This window comes from Rhododendron vialii, chromosome 4a, assembly GCF_030253575.1.
Source record: "Rhododendron vialii isolate Sample 1 chromosome 4a, ASM3025357v1".
NCBI lineage: Eukaryota > Viridiplantae > Streptophyta > Magnoliopsida > Ericales > Ericaceae > Rhododendron > Rhododendron vialii.
The window spans coordinates 38,435,007-38,460,850 of NC_080560.1; the positions used below are offsets into that span (position 1 = coordinate 38,435,007).

Sequence of the window (25,844 nt, forward strand, 5' to 3'; positions counted from 1 at the left end):
TCAGTAAACAGGTGTGTTGAAAATTGCAAGAAGAGAAAAACAGTCATCATTGTTTTTCGACACTCTCAGACTGGCAAAACTTTGGTTCAACAAATGACCAGAATTTTTCCATATTGTTCTCTGGACTATGAAATAAAAACAGCAAGAAACGTAATTTTGATGTCATGCCTCAGACCCTGTTGTATCCGACTGACTTGCTGAACAAGCGGCGTATATACACGACTTGAAGTGCACTTGCAATAGCTAGCAAAATGTACTCTCCCAGTGTGTAAAATATAACACGCTTCCGAGTGCTCTCATTTGCTGCAGCATAAAAAGACAAGGAAAATAAGGAACCGATACAAGACTATTTGTCCAACAACCATCACCACATCACAACATGAAAAAAGATGAGTATAACAGGCAATTTTGGACACATCAGCACTCCAATACATTGCCTACCTCGAAACAAACTAATAAATGAAGACCAAATCAACGAAGGAAGAAGAAAGTCAATGATGTAGAGCATTTGAATGAGGACATGGAAAAATCTAGATTTCACATGGGACACTCTCCAGGTACCGTTGTTATTTGCTCTTGATTGAGCTTTCTTTACTACCAAGTACCAAGGATTTCCCGTTCAGCTTCAAGGTTTTAGCTCTCTATTTGCCAGAGGTTAAATTGTCAAGACTTCTGCTAAAGGATACAATGTCTCACTGAAGGTGGGAAATGGCTGGTGGTATGAACGTAAAGTTGTTTAATTCAACAAGATTTAACATTGACAAAAAAAATAAAAATTCAACAAGATTAACTCTCTATAGATCCTTTCATACGTTGGCTTGCTGACACATATGGGCATATCAGTGAGACATTGTTGCTACAAAAAGTGGGGACATTTTTTTTGGAAGCATCGGTTAAAAGTATTTCCCGAAAGCCATGTACTGTAGCAAAAAAATTAGAAGTAATTTTCAGCACAATAGCAGAGCAAGCTTGTGCACACTGAACATATTCTTTGAACTCGGCTATGAAGGAGATGCACTTCAAAACATGTTTGAATAATGAAAAAGCTCCGGAAGAGTTCATGAGAAGTCAAACCCAAGCTGCTCATGTGCCAATTGAGTTGGTGCACAAAACTACCTCTGTGACTAAAATTACAGAGTTTAGGATCAATGCGAGTAATTTTTTCCCCCTATTTGTTAACATTAGGATGCAAGGGGGCGTTTTTCATTACATTTCATTCGTTCATGAGTTTATGGAGTCGACGGTATTTCAAAAAATCTACAAATTGCTGGACATATGATGCAGAGGTCTCTCAGGGGCTATGTGGGACAAATTACTGGTCAAGTATTTTAATTCACATCGCATGTCAAGTCTTTGTTAAGTCTAGAGTAGTTTAGTAGGTCAATGATTCCTAGTTGCTGAGGTTTCAATCAGTCCTGCTAAAGTTAGCAGAAGGGACAAGTAATAAAAATCTACATTCTTGGGAATTCAAATATTTGTAACATTGCTGCGGTTGACATTGCCTAATCATAAGGTAACACCGCAACAAAACAGCTTTACTGAGAGTAGTTAACCTCTGATATATTGTTATGCAATACACCACTTTTATTCTCAAATAAAAGAAAACAGCTTACTACGACGATGACGAGCATCACGAGCTTTCAAGTACTTCTGTTCCGCTGTAACAGATTCCAATGCCTCCCTCAGCTCAGCAATTTTAACATTAATGGGGTCCAAATGCTCTGTAACAAGCCACAATGTAAAGATCACAAAAGGAACTGCAAAAGTAATCTTCGTCTATATCGGCCTCAAGCATGTTTTCTTGAATAAAAAGGTTCAAATAGAACCAGACTTTCATAACCAAGGTGTATTACTATTTGTACAGCAATCAATCACTAGGCCCTGTGAAATAGACAAATACACAAGACATTACTACTGGAGTAACACTAACAATTAGATATGAATCGGACAAACCATCTTTGGCGAGGTCATGTTCATTGGGGATGTGGCCGATATGTATGTAGAAGGAGACAGTCTCTGGTGTTGAGTGAGGATTATGGAAACAAAATTTGTACATTCCGCTACTTGGGGCCCTAAACTCAAACTTGTCACCGGATGTCCCCTTCACCGAGTGCACCACGTTACCTGCAGGAGACGACACCTGCACAAAAACCAAAAATTAAAGATAATTACACAATTCAGCTGATATTACACATGAACCAAGAAATACTTGCTATGGCACTGCTGTTCCGCTAATATAAAGTTTGTTCATACTCCGCATTAGTCGCCAGTAAACAGGTTAACAAAGAATACCTCATGGGCTCAGTGACAAGAAATAAAATATGGGTACCTGAGGTTTAAGAAACCATGGTTCTAGTAAAAAAAGTGTAGGGAGTTGAAATAATGTTGTTCGCTTTGTTTCCTGTAAACAATCAAAGGTTATTCGCCGTCGTCGTCAAGTCGTCCACATTTATAGAAACTCTGTGAACTTGCCCAATTTGTACAACTCAATCACTAAATCCATGTCCCAACAATCTAATTTCACCACATGAACTTCTGTGAATTATATTTACCATTCTTCCCTATCCAAAACCACAGGCTCATCGAGTCCTCAATATCTCTAGGCACATAGTTTTTCAGTTCTACCACCCTAGGACACAGTGGTGGTATTTGAATATCAGTAATCAACTTGCTCACTCGGAGCTAGGTTTGAATCTCCTTGCGCGATCGTTCTAACCCGCTCGCTGCTCTAGTGCTCAGTGTCGGTCATGTATCCTGTGTGGGCTCAGAGTTCCCCCTCCTTTTTGGGGGGAGATGCAAGAAAAGAAGGATGTTGATCATTGAGCCTGTTGCGGATAAAAAGAAGATCATTGAGCCTGTTCTCACTGATGCCCAGGTGACGATTGACAAGATAAAGTACCTACACCTACACCTACAATTGTCAATAGTTATGGGTCAGGTTTCAACGACCAGGCAAGCTCATTGCCGAGTTAGAGCGGAAGATCCAGGATGACATCAAGCGGTGAAATAGCAGACTAAGCCACTGTGACTACCTGCTTGTACTGTTTGGGCTGAGATGATTGATAGGTTGGTCCATGTAGCATCTAACTTGAGGCAATCATGTACAACAACAACAAAACCCATGTAGTCCCCAATCATTGGGGGTATGGGCGGGGGAAGATTGGAGACAAATCTAACCTTTTGGCAATATGCCTTGGAATCATGTACCTGGGAATAAACCTTTCTTGGGGTAACCAATATGTTGGAACAGATACCGAAACACCACTATAGTAAGATTTGACTCGATGAAAGAGCGGTCAGAGAAGTGGAAGCAGGAGTCAAGGTAGCATCGGAGGCGAAGGCAGGAGAAGGAGTTATATATGATGAAGTTCAGGTTCGTCCAGTTCTGGATCCATCTGACTAAGTTCCAGCGGGTGCAGATTCACCAGCAGCATTTGAGTTAGCGCCCTGCCTATTAGTTTAGACTTTTTCCTTGGTTGAAAAAGCAGACATGCTCTTTCTGTGAGGTCCTTTTTGGTGAGGTCCCATTAATGTCAACGGCTATGGGCCCAGATAACTAAGGCGCTGGCTACTCACTCAGACAATGCTCTGAACAAGAACTTTCTTAAAGGGGATACGGAATTTAAAAAGCTCAAGCAAGAAAAATAGAAGGGAAAAAGAAAAAGAGACGACACAAGAAATATAGCAGTTTTTTATTCAAAATTCGCAAAAGTACGGTGTAGAAATCTTAATCAATCAACAATTTAGAAGAGAGGAATGAAACTAACCTTTGCACTTTGACTCTATTAAGTTTGAAAGACGAATCGCTAAATAAAGTTTAGAATCTGAGCTTTTTTTCCCAAAGGTATCGAACTGTCGAAGCCCCATTTGGCCCAATTTCCCATTGTCTCAAATGGTTTTTTCAAAAGTTATTTTTTGGGGGTGGGTGGGTAGTTGGGGTGTAAAGCCCACTTTTTGCTGAGAGATTTAAAGCCAAATCTATTGGGTCAAAAGCTAAAAGAGCCTAACTTACTCGGTCAAAACATAAATGACAGCCCAATTTAATAGTAAGTGGAGTTTGGGCCTAGTGAGGGTGCCAATATCACAAATACTTGATGCATTACGTAAATATCTACATTATATATGCACTGTTATTAGCCAAAACAGGGGGTGCCCGCCACAAACCGTTATGACCGCCCTTGCTTGGACATACCCTCAATACAAACCATATTACTCAATGTTAATAATACATCATTGTTTATTACAGCCTACAGGGACCAAAATTTTCAAATTGGATCCCTAATCCCAATAAATTCATAACATTTGACAATTCAAGGGAGCAGTTAATATCATCACAGCGGAGCATAAAAGCCAGAGCAAAAGATTGGATGAATATCCCAAGCTATTTTGTTCACATAAAGGAAATAAGTATCATTGAGTAGATCAAAACCAAAACCCTTTTTCTATCCTCCCACAGTAGCGGGAGCCTGCAAGAAGTTCAACTATATTAGACATAATCAATCATGCTTTCATCCTTCTAAACTGAATTATGAGCTCTCAAGGTCTTGTTGCATGCTAACTTCATCCCACAATTGCTTATTACCATAGCAAGCAAGTTCAAGATCCTGTGCACCGAAGCACCTAAATGCTTGATGAGTCTTCCTACTTGAATCTACAATATATTTGCTTGAACTACTGCCAAATCATTTTACGTATGTATTGGGATTCCTCAATGCCTTCGTAAAGCAATTCCACGCTTCTTTTTCATACTTCTCACTGGTAACTTTGAGCTTTGATTCGTTGACCACTTTGATCAAAACTCGAACATGACTTTTGTACACAAACTCGTACCAACCATGAATGTGGGACACATTATTGTGTTGTCCATATTGCACTCATGGTTGGGTACGAGAAAATGATAGCATGATCAGTAATCATTAATGCTAAGAAAGCAACAAATAGAACGATGTTACGTTTTTATTAGCGTCTATAGTGAAAGAAATCATAGGATACAACATGTTTTTTGAAATATTTTTGGTTCTATTGTTGCAGCCAAAAAAAAATGCTATAGTTGAGAGACGTGTAAATGTTACTTCTAGTACATTTCACATGGACATTTTAGCGAACACACCTGATTATTTGAAGCCACGGTCCTAAAACCTATCCCACTTTCACCACAAACAATCATAGGAGCACAATATACATGAACACAATTTAATCACAAGAATACATTAAGAGCATAATAGGAGTACGAATGAACAATGCCTATCACACTTCCTCTCAAACATTCCTGGAACTCACTACAAAGATGTGTTCGGATTGGGTTGAGAAAGAACACAATAGCAAGTTAAAAAAAACAAGTTCTATTGAGCACACAAGAGCGTTGGAAAATTACCATATGCAAAGGGAGTCAGATTATTCTGTCATTGTAATGGCCGTGACGCCAGCCTTTTGGCCAATATACACAAGTTACGTGTTATTGGTTGTTCTATTTCTGTCCTCAGTTTTTGTATTTTGTGGTAAGTTCAAATAAGCCATAGAACTTCAATTCCCAACTCATAGTGAAAAAAGATAACTAAAACTGAACCAATCTTCTTCAACTTCATCATTCTCGCTTGGAAATTTAGTCGAACGCCTTACCTATGCCTAGATTATTTGGAACCACAAAACTAACATCTATAAGAATACCATCCGAAACGTTCACTGAAGCGAGCCAAAGTAAGCAATGAAATAGTTAGAACTTTCATCTCAAAACTAAAGGTTGCCACAACTTCATCTCTAACTTTCACACCTAACGTTGATAGAGTAAAAGAAGGAACATGTTCAAGCTAATCAGGGAAACCTAAGAGTAAAATTCAGATTATTAAGAAGGGTCCTTCCTACCTATCCGATCTGCAGACGCGATATGCATATAGATGGTTGAGGATATTTGCATCTATATCGCTAATATCAAAGTGAGTTTAACTCAAATCATGAGAGACTCAAAGTGAATTTTACTCATATCATGAGAGACTCAAATCCTTAAATTTTAGAAGGCTATTTTGTGCCTCTGAAATTTACTTTTGCGCCATTAGTGAAACTTTTACACGAATTTATGCTTAAATATGGGTTTGTCCATAGGAGTGCTTCATGTCAAATGAAGCTTTTACTCAAATTTGAGTAAAAGAAGTAAAGGTTAGAGATGCTGTACCATGCGTACTTATGCTTAGTTTTAAGGAGTATTGTGCACTGAAAATAACTACAAAGATACCCATAGCTTTACCCAACAGCCAAATGTGCGACAAAGATACTCCAATAGAAGCATCCATGTTACACAGCTATACATAAGCTGTACGGATGGCAAAATGCATAAAAATTTGACACTATCAATCAAGTGGTGTTCGACAAAATCAGCAACCTAGAAAACCCAGAAAATCTACAACAAATTTCCAACTCCCCCGTACACTTAGTTTTGGGCCCCACATGAACGTCCGGTGAGAGAGAGACATGGGGCACCATGTGGCGGCACCCAGAGCACTGTATTATTTTCCCCAACCAATCCACCCACTTTGTATTTACCCCATATTTACCTTAAACACCCAGCAAATCTACAGCAGATTTCCATTCTCCACCAAATCAATTTCAAAAATACCATCAAATGAGTTTGACCCCAAAACTCTAGAAAAAATATGGGCGCAGAAAGTAACGAAACCCAAAACTCTAATGTATTTTTGTATTTTTTTGGTCATTACTCATACTAATATATAAAAATTCCTGAAGCGAGTAGAGTTAAAGCTAATTATTGAACACCCTAACCCTTTACAATCGAAAAACAAACAAATTCAATCAATCACAACGACAAAGTCGCCTTACGATCGAATCAATCACAGAACATAAAGCAAACAAATCATGGATACGCGTATACGCATATATCGAGAGAGAGAGAGAGAGAGAGAGAGAGAGAGAGAGAGAGAGAGATTACGATGAAGTCGATGCCGGGGTGGTCGGAGCTCCAGAAGATGTCGTGATCGACGACGACGAAGTTTCCGGAGACGGAGTCGCCCTCATAGAACACGAACTCGGAGACGCATTCGACGTCGTTTACGGTCACGGAGAGAGCCGAGACGTCGCCCGCGAAGAAGCTCAGCAGTAGAAGCCCTACCATTACCCAAGCGTGCGTCTTCTTTCTCCCTCCTCTCTCCATTCTTCGATTAAGACTTCAATTTCGATTACGATTCAGGTTTCCAAGCACTGGGTAAAGAGAGAGAGAGAGAGAGAGAGAGAGAAATCTGTTCTAGTATTTTTTTTCCGACTGCTGGGCTGCTGGCCGCTGGGAGTCTGAGATGACTTCCATACAAATCTACAGCATTTGTGAGGAGAAATCTATCGGTCAGCTTTCGCACAGGCTCCTGACATTGATAAATAAGTTAATTGACTTATTTTTTTTGTATAAATTAATTTTATATTAATTTTTTTTTATAAATTATTGTTTCGTTATAATAAAAGAAATCTAAAAAGTATATATTTTTATGATCGAAATCCAAATTATTTTGAATAAAAATGAAAAAAATAATTTATTGACTTTTTTTTAACAAAAAAATAAAATTTTAATTGTAATTTTTTACTTTTTAGATTTTTCTTGATAAAAAGAATCAATAATCCACATAAAGTTGATGAAAAATTAAAAAATGCAAAAAAAATTTGAATAAAAATAAAAAAATAAGTCATTTGACTTATTTAGCCGAATAAGTAATTTAACTTGCGCACAGCACAAAACTAATTTTTTATAAGAGCCCATGGGTGGCCTTTGGGGAGACTTGAACCTGGGGTTGCAAATCCCAAGCCACCTGAACCAAAACCAAACCCTTGCGTTTAGTTATTTTTTAAGTATTTTAACCTCCCAAGTAGAGGAGTCAAATAAGGTGAGCTAACAAGGGCACGACATGATACAAATATGGTTTTAGACGAATTGGGTGCGGGCACAGCGGTTCAGGCATGACACGAGAGGGGGCCGAAAACGGCACGACATGATCCTAGACATGCATGAAAGGGCACGGTGCATGACACAACGAATACCAAGTTGTTAGTTACACCAAATGTTTTTCCCAAAGGAACTCGGTTGTAGATAGACTGACACACACTACACGGCGTGACATGATTAAAAAAGGTAAGGCAAGACACAAAACATGATTGGTACGAAAGCTAAATGGATCGGGCCGACATCCCATGACCTGTTTGACATTTCTACTCAAGTCTCAACTTCTGAGAAATTATTTACCATCAGCTTAGTATCCTAGTAAATCTTTAGTGTGTTCCCCCCCCCCCCCCCCCGCGCGCGCGCGCGCATCCAAAAAAATGGGTACAGTAATTCTTTAGTACTTTTATATTTTAGTTGACTTGTTTATGTTGCTAATAGAATTTTTTTTAGTTCATCATCAAAATATGCCAAAAGAAAAAAAATTTGGACAGAACTTAAAAATATGTCAAAAAATTCTATCTGTATTGATTCTCTTTAGTGATTTTTATCATATATTTAATTTTATTCTTTGAGGCGAATCACAAATTAAAATTCTTGGCCGGAAAATTTGAAGAAATTGAGAAAGAGACCACATCAATTCGATTTTAATAGAAGACACCAAACAAGTGCTTTTAGACACACACACACAAACAAGTTCTTTCGATTCTCTTTACATGTGTTATCTTGATAAATAAACAACAAAAACTTTGACAAAATAATTCATGTTCGAGTGTGGATAATGAGTATTGTTTGTTATCACAAACCATTTTGTTTTTCAATTAGCTTGATACTAGCGTCAAACCCGTGCTATGCACACATAGAAAAGGTAAACTAAAAGTGAGAAACACTATAACAAAGGTTTCAAACATTAAAGATGTGTACCCCTGTCAATTTCACCTAAATCATTACAGAGCACCTGAAGGCATAGCAATAAGCAGAGAATACATTAGATCACCAAAACTCCAATGATACAAAAATGATAAAGTGGTGAATGTTAGTATAGATGAATTCCCTTCATTTTTTTTTATTTTTATTTTTTGGAAAAGATCACAAGATGTACAAAAGCTCATATCATATCTCTAACTAAAACGGTATCTAAATCGGGCGGAATACAACCCGTTTGAAATAAAACTTTCCTTTGCAAACAGCTCGAGCCAATCTAGTGAGCAGCTAAGTTGTTCTTCCTGTTAGACCAAACAAAACTCCACTGCTTTGAACATACATGCCCAACTTCTAATATCATCCACCAAAGCAGCAATCTCCCAACCCAACAGAGGAAAGCATTGAGAGTGCCTAGAAAGGAACACAAGAAGAATTGCATTAATCAGTAATCTCAATAGAAAAGAACAATTCATTGCTCCTGCGTGTAGCTTTGACAGTGGTTTGCAGGCTGCAGCTCCTTCTAAACTAACATCTCGTATACCTAAAACATAAAGTCAAAACATTATTATAAGTTTCATTTCTTGAATTAAACAGCGGCACTATTGGTATAAAAGTTGTTATAAATTCTCGACGCAACGATACCAAAATTCAGGGCCACTCAATTAAATTCCGAAAAATTGAGCCAACAAAATAGCATCAGATGCGCATATCATCATCGAGAGAAGATGTAGAATCCAACCAAATCTATTGATTTTTTTTCATACGTGAAGAAAGTTACACACATTGTTATAAAATGAAAATTTGCACCAAAAAATGAAAAAAAAAATGATGCATAGATGCGCGATTGGAAACATTAAAAAAGAAAATCATTATAAAATGTCGATGCCTACTTCTAAAATATTTGGAACCGCCCCAAATTAGCCCCTCAAGAGTTCAACTCTTGGTTCTGTCCTTGCACGTCAAGGAAAGAGTATGGAATTTATTTAGAGTGAAAAGACAAAATTACCCCCCTACAAAGCGAACACGCACATCACATATATGTTCTACGTTGAGAACTTTAACTGTAAAGAACCGAATAGACTATCATGCTCCCGGTAGTAGTAAAGTTATTCACCCTAAAAATTAACGTACTGATAAACCCTTTTCGAAAGTTTTACAAAATTTAACCTATATTTTTCATTTTCAAACATCTTCTTAATTTAGTTTCCTCCCATCAAAACAGGATCTCTCTTATTTAACATGTATTGAGTAGGGGTGCGCACGGTCTGAATTGGTCTGGTTTTCTAGAAAACCAGTAACCGGACCATTTCAAATGGTTCTGGAAAATTGAGAACCAAAACCTAATCAACGTATGCGTGGAACCTAACCAGAACCAAACCGCAAGATCAGTCCGGTTTTGATTCGGTTCCGGTTCTATCCAAATGAAATTTCCTAACAAGTGAATCCTTAATTGTTTGGGTTCCTAACATTAAAACCTTTCCTAACAAATGAAATTTTCATATCTAAATAAGTTGATTTTAACAAGAAAAAGAATAACCTACCAAATCCATAGTAACATACAGTATTTAATTACACAAACACACACACACACACACAGATATATATCAATATGTAAGAGTTCTAAATGGTTCGATTCGGTTCTAACCACGGTTCTTCAATTGAAAATCAGTAACCGAACCAAAATGAACGGTTCTTATTTTTTTGGAACTATAACATGACCGTAAAATCGGACCAAGTAGGACAGTTCGGTCTGGATTGGACCGGTTTCGTGGTTCAGGCGGTTTTCTTGAGCACTCCTAGTGCTGAGCATATCTTTTCTTTATGTGTGTGTGTATGTTGTAAAGAAAAATAAAATTTGGAGAGATACTCTTTCAAAACAAGTAGAAATAAAATATAGGACATCACCATCAAAATTCCAAATAGAGTGCTTTGGTTATGCATAAAACTTGTAAAGTTTGTTCACCAAACAACTAAAATGTTCTGTCAAATTGTGATAGTCTACGACATAATTCTGTGAGCTTTCAAACGAGGAAAATTGTTATTAGGCTCGTATAAATGCTTTATTTTTTTAACACAAAAGCCAACAAAAGAGGACATCACGTGAACAACTTCATCAAGACAAATTATAGTATGTTACAACATACACAAGCGGCCGGCCGATAAACAAGGGACTACAAACATGACATCGTTGGAGTTATAATATATACTCCCAAAAGCATCGTACTCAAGTAGCTAAGTTAATTACCTTGATTTTCGAAGGAGATCCCCTGTCCGACTCCCATCCGGACAGGGATCTGTTTGACTCTTCTCGGCCGTTGATCTCGCAAATCAACGGCTGAGATGAGCCGAACACTTTTTGTGCCAAAATGAGACTCAAGTAACTAAGTTAATTATCTTGATTTTCGAAGGAGATCCCCTATCTGACTCTTCTCGGCCGTTGATCTTGCAAATCAACGGCTGAGATGAGCCGAACGTGCCTCTGTCCGGATGAGAGTCAGACAGGGGATCCGATCTCCTTGATTTTGGCCTAACACGTTGTACTTCAACTTTGGAGATGGCATCCCACACCTTTGCTTGGAATGTCGAAGTATGACCATCACCGGCAGCAGCAGAAGTGTCTTTGGCATCAAAGGTTATATAGTACATATAGCCGGTTACTACCTCATAGTTTGCCTTCACGACCTTCACAAACTGCAGATTTAAAACTTACAGGGGTTACTTGGGAATACAGTTTATATATTTTTTGTCTAATTCAAAAAGATTAATTAAAGAAACCAAAGCAACACAAAGTGTGTGTATATCAATCAATACACTTGTAATAAAAGAACCTAGCATGGTAAGCCAGGGCATGGTGTGAAATTATATTATTGCCCTTCAAATTTTTTTCTTTTCATTTTGCCCTTTCAAGTGTTGGTGTTTGGGTAGTTTTGGTATGTGACATTATCAATCATTACACTTGTAATTAAAGAATGTAGGATGGCAAGCCATGCCACTAGGTGAAATGACCGATTTGCCTTTGTAGTTTGTTCGGAGAGTGGCTACACCAAGCATAGCCATAATGTGATTTGACATAAATGCCCTCCTTTATTTATGATGAAAGAGGTATTTTTGTAGTTTGGTATTTTGTTGGAAGGCAAAATAGGGAATTGTGTTTGGTATAGCCACATCATGAAAAGATGAATTTGCCCTTGTAGTTTTTAAGGGATTGTATTGGACTTTTGAGGGTATTTTGGACTTATCCTGTTGAAGAAAATTGAGTGGCTATCCTTATTTTGTGTTTTTTTCCCTTAATTTATGGCTTACTTTTGACTTTTGAAATACTTTTTTCACTTTTTCCCCCCTTAATTTATGACAAATGTTGCTTTGTCAAGAAGAAAATGAGGTACATTGTGAAAAAGATGAATTTACCCTTTTGATGAATTTACCCTTTTAATTTGGCAATGATGGATTTAAGAGGTTGAGGTATTTTATGTAACTTGATATTGAGTTTAAAGGCAAAAGGGAGAAGAGTGGCAAGCATAGCCATTTCATGAATATATGAAATTACTCTTGTAGTTTGGCAATAGTAGATTTAATAGGTGGGGTATTTTAGGTTTTTTTTTTTCCTTTGCTTAGTCAAGAAGAAAATGCTTTTCGGGGGTATTTTAGGTATTTTAAGTCCTCCTTTTCTCAGTCAAGAAGAAAAGGTTTTTCAGGGATATTTTAGGTATTTTAAGTCCTCATTTTCTTAGTCAAGAAGAAAAGACTTTTCGGGGGTATTTTAGGTATTTTAAGTCATTTTCTTAATCAAGAAGAAAAGGCTTTTTCGTAATTTAAGGGTATTGAATCTATATAAAAACCTCTCTCCTTCTCTCTCTCTCTCTCTCTCTCTCGGCTGTAAATTCGTCTTCATCACTGTTCAGAAGGTCCTGATCTCTTTCTTAATTCATATGTTGTTTAATTTAGTATTGCATAAATTTATTGGCATGAAATTGCTATATCCATATTGTTGAATGTATACATGCGCTTGGAGTTGCATGAGGATTGGAAGTTATTGCAATCATAAAAGCAATCAACACTAGCTGGCTGCGTCCAACCATTAACCAATGTGTACTGCTCCGAAAGCCCATTCCTCTAATTATGCTAAAATTTTCTCAGTTATTCAATTTTATGATGCACTTCATGTTCTTATGGTTCTCTAATTTTGCAGAACTTAGAGTCTGATATCATAGTTGACACTATTTCAAACGTGAAGAGCATGAAGTCCATGTTGGTACGTATTTTAGTCCCTCTTACTGAAAATTATGAAACTACAGAAGCATAATGCTTAATCAATACATGTTGTTTATTGGTTAAAAACCAAGGACTTTTAAGTGCCTTTGTTACATGTTTTTGCTTTGTTGGCAATGAAGATAATATATCTCTCGCAACCTATATAATAATCAAATATTTGAACATTTTGTTATCCAAATTCCTCATATTCCAACATTGCTTTGTGAATAAATAATATTTCAACATTCACTAATCAAATTTGCCTATTTCATGCAGGTAGCTCTAACTCATTTGGCTTTGGTGGGCATAATGTGGTGATTGTTTTCGCTCCATTCAAGCCCTAGATGAGGTAAATCGAAGTAGCTCGACCTTTTTCCTTTTGGAAAAATTTGATTTTGGTATCATTTTGATTATCTAAAGCATAACTACAAAATATTCGAGTATATCATGGTTTCGTCATTTTATGATATTTGAGTGATGGTTGTTGAAATTGAACCGCTGAACTTACTCGAAAAGTATACAGTTAATGGTATGAATAAAAATAATATATGTATATTAACTTCCTGACTATCATTAAATTAATGAGTACGCAGAAACGTGCAAAGCACGAGCATTACACTAGTATATATATACACACACACAAAACTTCTAATAAGGGCATCCTTCCCGTATTACGGTGAGAACATCTCTTTCTCGACCAATTTGCGATTATCCAAGCTGCTCAATGTGTTCAGAACGTGATTTTAACGGTACCCGCGAGAAATTAGCAAAAAAAAAGACCGAAAAGAGCTTGATCCGAGCAGTTTTTGTTTATATTTTATCGAACGGTTCAAATAAAAACTGCTCAAATTAAGCCATTTCCGGTCATTTTTTTTGCTGATTTTTCGCGGGTACCCTTAAAATCACGTTCTGAACACATTGAGCGGTTCGGATCATCAAAATTTGGTCGGGAAAGAGGAGAAAAGGGAAAGCCCTCACCATAATACGGTAAGAGCGCCGTTAGTAGAAGCTTCCTATATATATTGGGAAAAAGGGAAGAAGAACACCTTCCACCTAGGCTTGTCAATGGACCGGATCCGATCCGAAAAATCCGATCCGATCTAGATCCGATAACATCGATCCGATAATCCGATAATTCGGTAATTCAATACGGATCCGGATCGGATCGGATTAAATCCGTTATCAATCCGAATCCTATCTTTATTTTTTTTTAAAATTTTAATTTTTTTTTAAAAAATAGTAAAATTTTTATTTTGAAAAAAAAATGTTTAAGAAGTTGTATTTTTATTTTTATTTTCTATTTTAAATTTTTTAAATTTTTTTCGGAAAATAATTTTTTTTTGAAAAAAAAATTGTATTTTTTTGAAAAAAATATTTTTTTTTTGCTAAAATTTTTGAAGTAAAAAAAGTTTCCGGATCGGATTCAGATTTTCGGATCGGATCCGGATTTTTCGGATTCGGATCCGAATTACCACTATCGGATTTGAGTCTTATCGGATCCGGATCCAGATTTCGGATCGGATCCGGCCCATTGACAGGCCTACTTCCACCCATTCCTATCGTACTCCCTAATTGCTAATTCCGAGAAATTCCTGAGCTTGTGGGCAACTTCTTTTCTGTCTAAGACCGCCGGCTTGAGCTTCCTTATTTTGTAGCCGTTTATGGAGGGCGTGGCATCATACTCCACCAGTTCTGTACGGGTCAATGTTTGCCGGCGTGATTCCAAACAGGCTAGCAATTTTCTTTCTTTGTCAAGTTGGGCTACGAATCCATTTCCACTCAATAGATGATGAGAAAGTCACAGCTAAACCTAGATCAATAAAAATAAAAGAAGAGAGTCCCGCTATGGGTACACCATTTGATCTATACATCTTGGGATTCTACTCACATTCCATACAAATGATCTGAGCTGCTCAATGTGTTTAAATGTTGTTTAAGGATCCCCGTAAACAAAATATAGCATGACTTGGATATCGATCGGTAAGGGCTTGGTCGATTCCTCGCTTAATTTCCCGCCAGCAAATTGAGCAAAGAATCGATGAATCCGTTACTGATGTTCCAATAAGCTAATTTATTACAAGGATCCTTAAAATAAAGTTTTAAACACATTAAGCAGCTCGGAATTCTGGGATGGGTTTCAGGTTTCAAATTGTGTACCCATAGATTTATTGGATGGAAAAAGAAAGGGAAGAAATGGCATACGTACCAGTACCTGGCGATGGTGGCATCGGGCGAGCCTGTTCCAGCGATGGTGGCAACGGGCGAGCACTTGGCTGCGGTACGTGTCCTGAAGAACGGGCTAACACCTGGTTGGCGGTGTCCTATATATAGAACGGGCAAACACCTGGCGGCGGTGTCCTCAAGAACGGGCGAGCCTGTTTATAGTCCATCTCCTATCCTATAATGGGAAAAGGCACAGCCAAACATATTCAACACAAGATCCAACAAACAAGAACAAAAGAAGAGAGAGAGAGTCCCAAAAACACCCCCTATAGACTTGGTTTTCCGAACCCGAGCACTCGATTCTGAAACCCTATAGACTTTTGGCCTAACAAATTCTACTTCAGCACTGGAGATCGCATCGTACAGCTTTGCTTGCAATGTCGAAGTACGATCATCACCAGCAGAAGTGTCTTTGGCATCAAATGTAAAGTAAAATTGAAATCTCGAGCCGTTAAAGATTATGGTTTTGTCCTTTTTTATTCATGGTTTTTGTGAGTTTTGATCACGGCCTGGAACTGTGGTGGTTACATGCGGACTTTTGATTACGGCTGGGTAGATCATGGCTTTGAAACCAAGATTAAAAGTGAAAGATCATACCAAATTCTGCGATCTTTTATCTATTTTTGTATTAGTGGGTTATTTCAAGTTCCAAAGATCTTCTTTGTATCCATCCAGAGGATATTTCAACCACTTCGGACATTTCTGCTAAGTTCCAGCACCAGGCAACCAGTCACCTTCCCCATGGTCAAATTTTGTAAGTAAACAAGTAGTCTTAAAAAGCCCCAATTTCGGTCCACCCAAATTTACGTTGGACCATATGTGTGAAAGCCCGCCAGAGAAAGAAGAGAGAAACTCAACATGAGGTGTGTATGGTACATACTTATTAAGGGGTGTGTAGCATAGGTCTACTGTTTAAATGATATAGGAATACGTACTGCACGCGCAATTTGACTTTTCACAACAGACAAAGGCCTCGTTTGCCAACTTATTTAGCATTCCTTAATAAAAAGTTGTTGAAGGGTGTTTGCTATCAATTATGAATAATCACTTATTTATCTTTTCTAGCTTATTTGACCCAAAAAAGCTAGATTATTTTAAGCTCCAATTTGAATCTTTTTTTCTTATTTTTAGTAGTTAAAACACATTTTAACAAAATAATTTATAAATTATTCTTACATAAGTTCTTAGGGCAATCTAGACACTTTAGTTTATTATAAAAAGCTATTTGACAGCTTATTCAAGCAAACAATATTAGTTTTTTTTTACAACATATAAAAACCCGTACCCAACAGTTTTACAACTTATTTTAATTTGCTTAAGCTAATAATAAAAAAGTTATAATCTAATACATTAAATCATAAGCGATAGCAGATGGGGGCAAAGTACAATTACATGTTCAATTAACCTTACCTACTCCGTCCGCGAAGGGGTCTTTTAAGAATGTAAAATGAGTTGAACATAGACACGAATTTTAAGCAAAGATACAAGGGGAAAAAAAACAGAAAAGAAAAGAAAGGAAGGGACTTTCTTATTTTAAAACATTGTAAGTATGTAGATTATAACATTGTGGCATATAACACTTTTTTGATGTGATCGCCAAAACAAGCTATTGAATCTTCTAATAGATCGATGTGGAAACCGTTGAAGAATGCTTCGAAATCGGAAGCCGAAACTCAAACTTTCTGGGGCTCTGGCCAAACACGGTTCCGATACTCTCCCAGCGCCCACAACGGGAAAACGTTCTTGTAGTGTGCATAATGGATCATCAAGTTCCTCAAGGACACTCCGGTGATTTCCTGTTTTCGCAGTCACGGGAAAAACATAAATCGCGTACGTAAGTTGTTCAAGCGTTGCTTTCGCAAATCTTTACGGCATGCAAAAGCGCACAAGCGCGGCATGATACTGGGTTACGAAAATCACCTGTTGGGGAAAGTCACCGTCGTCCTGCTGCGCGTTGATTAAGACCTTTGCGGCTTTGTGCAACGGGGCTGGATCTCTTTCAGCCTAGTTTGAAACGAAAGAAATACTTTAGGGTAATAATTTGCAGGACAATAAGATTTGCCTTAGCTACTTTGAGTAACGAATTCAACGAAAATGTGCTAATAATAACCTGTCCAGAAAAAAGAAGTCCCAACAGACCCCATGATGTTTGCGCGAAGTTCGTTTGATTTCCTTCTAGCGGTTGATATTTCTGTTTCATCGAAACATTGAAAGAGAAGCAACAACTGGAGAGTAAGGACTAGTTCTGTAAGAACACCGTTCTAAGAAACCTTCTTGAAGAAAAAAAAAAAAAAACCATATTGGGACGCTATATATATGTACCACAGATGGGCAAGATTCAAGGCTTTCTCCCCAGCCACCCTCTTTATTTTGTGTCGAAAGCAAGAACCGAACACCTCGACGGACAGCTTCGCTGTTGTTGTACGTCTTTCCAACTGAAGCCAGTCCTCTGAGTACGAAAAATGTGCCGTAGACGAAGCAAACTCCCCAATAGCCATACCTGTTAAAACAAGGATTAACCACCCTCCGAAAATTAACTTTAGAAAAAAAGTGAATCAACCCACCAAGAACCATCAGGCTGTTGTCTCTGCTCCAGAAAATATGTTGCTCTTGCCACTGCAATTTCTATTTCCTCTGCCCGATATGACGGATGTGAACTTTTGAATGTTACGAGACTTTGGATGATGGATCCAGTGCATTCGACGTGCCTAAGACATTGGATACACAAATTCAATAATGACTGACCATTGTATGAAACAGTCTTCTAAATATAACGCTGTGATCAAAAGAAAAGGCGAGCTCTTACTCTATCTCGATCACAATGTCAGCGAAACATTCTGAAGGGTTCAGCGCCTAATAACAAGGGCAAGAAATTCGATTTTTCAGAATTTACAAGCTGCATAGATATTGAAGATATCGCATGGTTGATTGGAATTTCAGGTACGAGAAGGTGTAAAAGTAGACATGGCATTACATTTGAAAATAGTTACCTGCATATACGGTTGAGGAATCGGTGGCTCCCAGATAGCAAAACCTCCACTTATAGGGCTCTGAACAAAGCAAAAAATGAAAATTTTGAAGATCTCAATGGGTACAGTGGTAACACAAGCTGTAATGAAAAACTGTGAGTTAGTTCTTCAATACAGTAAGTCATGAATATCTTACTTGTACGGAAAGTAAAAAATTCACAGCAGCATATAGAAGCTCCTCGTCAACTTTTTCTCCGACAATTTCTGGTGGCATTTGCGAAAGCAACAGTAGGCACTGTATGAAAGGAATACATATTCGGTTATGAGAACTAATTCTCTTTGTTTCTTTAGATCATCTTACGAGTAGTTGTGTTGTCGCAAGGCTTAACTTACTTTCAATGCCTCTGCTGTGCAGTCGGAAACTGCCCAACCGTTATCTCGATCGGATAAGCACCATGCTCCTTTGCTCATGTTTCGATACATACTCTTGAAATCTCCGTTTGGATTTTCTTTTACCTTCAACCAGTTGTAACAAAGGAGTGTCAAATTGGCGGCAAAATTCGTACACAAATAGTACTTGTTATCTGTGTTTTTATTTTTTAGCTAGGAAGAATTGAACCTGTGATTCTCTAATATAAAAATGTGCTTTCTTTAGGGAAGGAAGACATTCGTCAATCATACGGCTGGAAAGAAGTGCCTGAGTTGCGAAAGTACAATCCCAAAGCGGACTACCCAGACTCTGCAATACAAGTTGCAAGTGCAAAGTAAATTTGTATGGCAATGCATTAACGATCTCGAATGAGTCCCGAATCAATCAAAATTTTAGAGTATCGATTGTTTTTAGCAGAATTTTTACCTGCATTTTCATCCCGTCTTCTGCAAGCCATAACCAGTCAGGAACTCTGGCAAGATGGTTTTTAAACTCATCACTATTTGGTTCCTCTGCCCACCAACACATCATTTGTAGGCTCTGCAATAAGAAAAATGTCTTAGATGCTTTTGATCATAACTCTGTCAAAGAGCTTGTAGCCCAATGGTAATTTCTAGTCCTTCCTTGTGGGAGGTCGGGGTTCGACCCCCTTCATGAACTTTTGGCGTTTAGGGCTATAGATAGCCTTTGAACTCTTGTGGACTAACCTACTAACTCTTCCTAATCCCCTTTGATGTATACCGGCTTTGGCAAAAAAGAAAAGAAAAGATCAAGGGCATCAAGTTAACTTCAATCAAGGGCATCAAATTAGCCCCAAGGGGTTGGCTTGATGGTGAAGGTTACAGACTTTTAGAGATGTGCTCACTCACAGGCAATGTTTTAAAAGTCAACCCAGACTAGCCGCTTCAGCCAGTTGAACTGTCAACTAGTCCATGTTCCGGTCTGGTGAACCCCCAAAACCATTATATGCAGAGAACTGGACAAACACAGTAGTTAAACCGTGGATTTATATTTTAATGTTTGGATACTTAGACCTTTTCTATTTATTGATATTTTATAAAAATCATATGTATCACGTGATAAACACATCACGGTTCTACCCAATTGACCGGCGGTTGAACCGGTGACCAATCCACCCGGTCTCATTCTGGTTCTCTCACCAGTTTGGTTTTTAAAACATTGCTCCTAGATCTCAGGCTTGAAATCTGCTAGCTACTATCAATCTTGTGGGCCTAGTGCATACAGAACTTTGTCTCGACTTTAATTCGGCGCTGTGATAATGGTCAGTGGGAATGGTCCCCCAGCCAATCCAGAACCACTACTAAGTTAAAACCAAATTCTTCTCTTTCTCACTTGCCTTTTCCGCAGCTCCTGTGGTAATGTATCTGCTGTTCTCCGCTGAATATTGCATATGCTTCAGTGCTTTTTCTAAAGCTCTCTTTCTGATCTTGTTAAGGGGCCAGCAGTTCATGAGTGGCTCACCCAAGTAATGAAGACAATCCCAGAGTACATCTTGTATGAAGACATGAGGGTAGTGAAGATCTGCCTGGATCATCATTCACACGAACTTGATTTATATATGTAACTAGTGTTGAGAAATTCATACGAACGAAGGAACTCTACGATAGATTTTACCAAGTCGATCGCCACCAACCTTACAACAGTCATGGCGTGCTTTGTTCCAATCTATTTCCTCATAGGGCGTAGTATGAATTTCCCGCCTCAACGACTTAACCAGGTCGGTGATAGGCCCATGATATTTCCGCCCATATAAGTACGACATAGGCATGTAAGCTGTGCGACAATAGCACCACATTTTTGCTGTATAGCATACTTATAAGTTGATTAGAACACTATCTATAATGTATCATTAAAAGGTACAGCGAAAGAGAGGGAGTCAGGAATCAAAAGCAGAACAATAAATTTCATCGATTTTTTCTTGCATATACCTTGATGAAGGACAAAAAGTTTGTTAAAGATTAACAAAAAAAGAACACTTTTGGCTACCTGGATGATATGGCAAAAAAGAAGGGAGAAGCCAAAATTCAGGAGGTAACGGATTGCAGCCCGACCATTCATAAACTCCTAACACCTTCAAAGGAGAGAATACACAAATTGTTCGGAGAAGTTCAGCATTTTGAATAACCTTGTTCGGATTCTAGAGTGTTAAGATAATCTAGTATGACATCGAAAGGCAATTTTTACTGTGTTTCCAAAAGTAAGAGAACTTGATCTTACTGACAAATAAAGTTAAGAGAACTTGATCTTACTGACAAATAAAGTTTCCCCCAAGATGGGATCCCAGTTGCACCACCATTGCTGATTATCCACTCCCGGGCTCTGGTCATCGCTTTGTTTTCCCCATCGTCAGGCCCTTCTCCAAGCAGACGTAATGCAACGTAATTTAGCGCCGTACCAATCATGGTGCTGTGGCCCTCTAGATGGAATCCCCACCCACCATCGTCGTTCTGCAAGACGCTTTCATAGATTAGACTTTTTAAAAGTAAGAGTAAGCCTTACCGTCGTCTGTATGTAATGAAGATTTCTATAGAAAAAGCTAATTACCAAGGCAAGAAAACCTCGAAGATGTTGCCCAGGAGCTAATTGAGAACAGCAGGTAAACAGAACTGACAGAGCAAAAAAAAACTAGCTTTACATTATCATTCATGGGAATTCGATCAATGTACATACTTGATGAAGATAGCTGAATCGAATTAGCTCCTTTCTGTGCATTTCCGTTAGGAAGGTACTTATTGTTCCACTAATATACAGCATGATGATCTGGAGCAAAAAAAATTCTACACTAATTAGTTCATTATCAAGAAAAAAAAATAATATGAAGAACTAAATGCCCATTGTGGGTCACCCGTTGCGGTGTGACCCACAATTAATGGTGCTTCTCTTTCTGTTGCTGCTCATCGTTGGGCCCATTGCAGTGCACTTGGTTTTCGAGTTGCCACTCGGTTAGAAGTTAGAACCCATAAAGCAACAAATGGTTGGCGTGTATTTTAATTAGGTGTGGAGTGTGATCGGATCTTAATAATGTTTTCGAAGTCAATCTCATGGTGGACTGATCGATAACGCGACGGTGACATAGTTGGATTGGATCACACTAGAGTTTTGAAATGTTGAAAATATATAATAGAGTTATCCCCCTAGCTTAAACTTAATTGATGGTTTTAACTATTTAATATTGTATCAGAGCAGAAAATAGATCATGTGTTAGAATTTTACCGCATGTTAAAATATTTACACGTGAGGGACGTGTTGAAGATATAAATAATAAAGTTATCTCTCTTCTAATCGCTTAAGCTTCTACATGAGTTGAAAGTTAACAATCTAATACGTACTATGAAAAAAGACTGAAACATATATGCCTAGAAAATTGACAGGGAATTGACGCAAGGAAATGGAGTAACCTCATGTTGATGTTGCGAGCATAAGGTATATATGCACCATTGCGACTATTTGGTAAAATGTTACGCCAATGCATTTTACACCTCTCAGTGGTAAATATTATATCTCTTAGTGGTAAATGTTACGGGTGTATATCGTAGCACCGTAAACGTTATCGTGTTTGCATACAAGATAATAGTAATATACACATGTACACACGAAACTTACCAGGGCAGGTGTGATAAACATCGGGCCAGAATGTTCAGCTGGCCAGTGCCCATCACTTGCTTGGATGGCGCAATGTAATCGCACAGCTTTCCTTAAAGCAGTCGTCAGTCCTTCATAATTCACTTCTTCGTCTGGCCTAAATCTCACCGGGGGTAAGCTTAGATCAATATGCTTGTTTTCCTTTTTGAGCTGCATCAAATAAAATAAAATTAACAAAATCATGGAATTAATTTAACGGTGTTTTCTATTGGCTGACAATAGGCGCACGAAAAGACAAGAAAAATACGTATTTCTATGTTTTTTTTACACATTTTAATATACTTTCACACACTTGTTATTGTCAGTCAATTTGACTGATTTTAAAATTTTCTTTAATTTAATGGTCTAGAAGTCTCCAAAAAAGTTGATGACGTATCCACGATGCATGTCCCTTTTTGTCCCTTGCGCAGGGTAATGAAGAACTCCTATGTAGTGTCACTTTGTATAAAACCTAGGAGCGGAATCAAGATTTTGGTTTTGGTATCTTTATTTTATTAAAAAACATATGGTAATAGTAAGGGCAAAATAGTAATTTAGCACACAATAAGGAAAAGTATATCCCGTATACGTTTTGATACAAAAAGCCTATATAGTAGTAGTACTTATTTTTGGTCATGTGGTGGGTGAAACATTACTAGAAAATTTTAAGGCACAACTTAATTAAATTATTAAGTTGAAATATTTTCTACTTGTTACTTGATTAATTAAATTATATCGCTTGTTACTCTTCTTCTTTTTTACCCTTCTTGTTGGTATATATTGTTACTTTTTTTTAAAATTATACTTCAATGTGTGTTCAAATGTTTGTACCAAGGTTTTGAATACCGTTATGTACCCATAAATTAAACTCGCATACCTTACCTCTCTAGTTATGCTCTTGTTCAAGTATCGGCCGATACCAAAAAATACAGGCTGGTGGAGGTCGGTACCGGGTGAGTATCGGACGGTATAAGCCATATTGTATATTTTTTCTACTTTGTTTTTGTTTTTTAGGAGCTCATTCCATAATAAAGTCTTTTGTACCTAAAGAAATTCTAATTTTCTTTATTTCGTAATATATGATATAATCATCACTCCAACTTTCTTTAGTATTTATTTTCATAATCAAATATATTTTTGAGCTCTTTAAGTATATTAAGATGTGTCATAATGCACGCAAAATTTGAAACAGTACACGAAATCACGCATGTACTGTTACTATGCCGTATCAGTAATTAACAAAAACAGTACCGTTACCATTACCAGCTGTATGGTATTCATGGTTTGTACTTGCCTGCATTCGCGTAAGAAGATCACCACTAGGCCAAGGCCGACTGGTTGGACCTCTTCTGCTGTTTTTCTTGTAGTACTCTCGAGCTTGTTCCACTTCCGTTTGCTCTTCCGGTGTCCCAGCATCAGGATCGAACTCCCAAAATTGTCTACCAACAAAATTGTTGGTGCTAAAGAGGTGCGGCCCATCACCTTCAGCAATCTTGAGCCTCCACATTCTCTCTTTTTTTGTTCCTATATGACTCAAAGGTTTAGACTTTTATTTCTTTGTGAGTGTGACTGTATGAGTGCGAGTGAGCTTGAATGTGAGAGAGAGAGAGAGAGAGAGAGAGAGAGAGAGAGAGAGATTATCGAAGATGTACTGTAGAACTTTACCGGGATGTGGCTGTGAAAGATGAGAGCTGATCAAGATAGCAAGAAAGTTGGAGGGAATTCAAATGGTATTTATAATGCAAGAACAAGACCATTTTATTTATACCAAACAATGAAAAGAGATAAAAGGTACACTATTCATACGGAACAAGGATTTCATTTGGGGTGTCGAAAACTTAAAACCTAACGCAAAAGGTTTGATCAAGTGGTTGTGAAAAAGTAATAAGTATTCATCCTTTAGGTCACAGGTTCTATTCTCACGGTGGCCAAACATTCCAAATGGTAGGGCCATTGGGGTTATTCCAAGCCATTGGGGTGTCAAACTTTTTTTTTGATAACCGGATGTCCGGGTCAGTTTGTGCACACCTCTAATTTTGATGCCCTAAAGGTAATGACCGGGCATAACCCCCAGTGGCCCAAGGTTTGAAATGTTAAGTTTTCGTGGGAATGGAACATGCGATCTCATGAAGGAGCACTTATTGCTTTCTCATAACCACTTGGACTCTTTAGAATTGTGGGGTGTGAAACTTATGTTTGGGTTCCAAACCTTAAGTTAAATGATGGTTATTGTTTTAAGGGTGATGTAAAACTGATTCAAGAAAAGGTTAATATATACTTCATTCGTCCCATTTTCATTGTCTATTATTCTGTTTGTCTCTCTTATATCTTCTGCCTATATCTTTTAGCGTGGATCTTGAAAAATATGCAATATAGATCTTGTTTGATAGATTTCGATTAGTTCTATAATACAAAATTTTCAAAATAATCTCTTCTATCAATTGACAAAAAAAGGTAAAATCATATGGGCATGTTAATTTTGAATTGAGTATATAATTTTTTTCATAACGTTTGTTAATGCAATTACTAATATTGCGAGTTTGCTACGGTTCAGGTAGGAACTGAACTCCGTACTGTTTGGTTATGGAGCACTAAAAGTCATACCCGTCAGATATTGGTTTGGATTTGGTCATAGATAAGTACTTTGGGTTATGGTATGGTAATCGCAAAATCCGGACTAACCTATTTATTTCTTTTACGACTTTCTATCAGTGGACCGGGTATGGTTAACTTGTTAGGAAATTCAGCCGCATTCTTAATTAAACAATTAATTAATTATCCAATGAGGGGCCTTTAATTGTGAAAATGGCTATGGAATGCAGGTTTGGCCTTACTGATTAATATGATGGCTATGGTAAAACTTAGCCCTCCTTTGCTATTTATCAGGCATGTATTTAGTCGACTTTTTTCAATTAATTTTCATTAACTGCGAATGTACTGTCGTTTCCTTTCCCCTTCTTTCTATTCTTTTTTTAGGGTATTCCGGACTAATCCCTACAGCCGCTCCCACAGCTATTTCACACGCTCACGGGTGGGATGAGGTGGCCCCTAAAGTTGTTGGAAAGAAAAATCGGACTTGAGTTGACCTTGGAATGTACCAAACATCGGCAAGAAACCCGAGACAAAGTGTGCAAGCCCCACCCTAATATTCGGTGAAAAAATAATACTAAAGACAACACATGAGAGGTATCTCAGAGGTACTGATTAATATCTCTCCTCCTTATACATGGATTGGCAGAGAGAAATAAAAGTCAAAGGTGTATGGCTCACCAATTTCCCAATTTCTGCTTGTGACCAATATATATATATATATATTTTACACTAAATATGTTTTTAAATTACATTGATATATAGGTATGCAAAATGCAGTTCGACATAGCTTTTGATTATACGGTTAATATTCTAATAAACGAATTTTTAGAAATACTAGTAAACGAGTATAAGGGTCTAATACCAATAGTAGTGTGGGGAG

The 25,844-nt window shown here is 37.7% G+C and overlaps 2 protein-coding genes across 3 annotated transcripts; both read right to left on the reverse strand.

The window, feature by feature from the left end:
• Positions 1–7,351, reverse strand: LOC131324235 (transmembrane emp24 domain-containing protein p24beta3). The gene is made up of 4 exons (XM_058356122.1): positions 6,941–7,351; positions 1,954–2,140; positions 1,614–1,721; positions 1–303 (listed from the first exon to the last, which is right to left on the reverse strand). The coding sequence occupies exons 1-4, from the start codon at positions 7,160–7,162 to the stop codon at positions 170–172; spliced, it is 651 nt and encodes a 216-aa protein (XP_058212105.1). The 5' UTR covers positions 7,163–7,351; the 3' UTR covers positions 1–169.
• Positions 7,352–16,846: 9,495 nt separating this feature from the next.
• LOC131324236 (dammarenediol II synthase-like) lies at positions 16,847–24,099 on the reverse strand. Of its 2 annotated transcripts, none has more exons than XM_058356124.1 (19): positions 24,025–24,099; positions 23,667–23,896; positions 22,355–22,543; positions 21,422–21,511; positions 21,001–21,198; positions 20,738–20,822; positions 20,385–20,551; positions 20,088–20,276; positions 19,157–19,270; positions 18,920–19,039; positions 18,694–18,816; positions 18,497–18,595; positions 18,322–18,381; positions 18,138–18,184; positions 17,896–18,039; positions 17,654–17,831; positions 17,442–17,522; positions 17,252–17,335; positions 16,847–17,127 (listed from the first exon to the last, which is right to left on the reverse strand). In XM_058356124.1, the coding sequence occupies exons 2-19, from the start codon at positions 23,877–23,879 to the stop codon at positions 17,005–17,007; spliced, it is 2,304 nt and encodes a 767-aa protein (XP_058212107.1). In that variant the 5' UTR covers positions 23,880–23,896; positions 24,025–24,099; the 3' UTR covers positions 16,847–17,004. The 2 variants fall into 2 exon arrangements, with proteins under 2 accessions (XP_058212107.1, XP_058212106.1); XM_058356123.1 differs by having other exon boundaries at positions 24,038–24,084.
• Between the last annotated feature and the right edge of the window lie 1,745 nt (positions 24,100–25,844).

Coding starts and splice junctions, on each gene's coding strand:
- LOC131324235 (XM_058356122.1), bottom strand. CDS start 7,162: ATGGAGAGAGGAGGGAGAAAGAAGACGCACGCTTGGGTAATGGTAGGG. Junction 2,141..6,940: donor ACCCCGGCATCGACTTCATC/GTAATCTCTCTC, acceptor GTTTTTGTGCAG/GTGTCGTCTCCTGCAGGTAA. Junction 1,722..1,953: donor ACATGACCTCGCCAAAGATG/GTTTGTCCGATT, acceptor GGCTTGTTACAG/AGCATTTGGACCCCATTAAT.
- LOC131324236 (XM_058356124.1), bottom strand. CDS start 23,879: ATGTGGAGGCTCAAGATTGCTGAAGGTGATGGGCCGCACCTCTTTAGC. Junction 17,832..17,895: donor CAACAGCCTGATGGTTCTTG/GTGGGTTGATTC, acceptor TTGTTTTAACAG/GTATGGCTATTGGGGAGTTT. Junction 17,523..17,653: donor TTGAATCTTGCCCATCTGTG/GTACATATATAT, acceptor TCGATGAAACAG/AAATATCAACCGCTAGAAGG.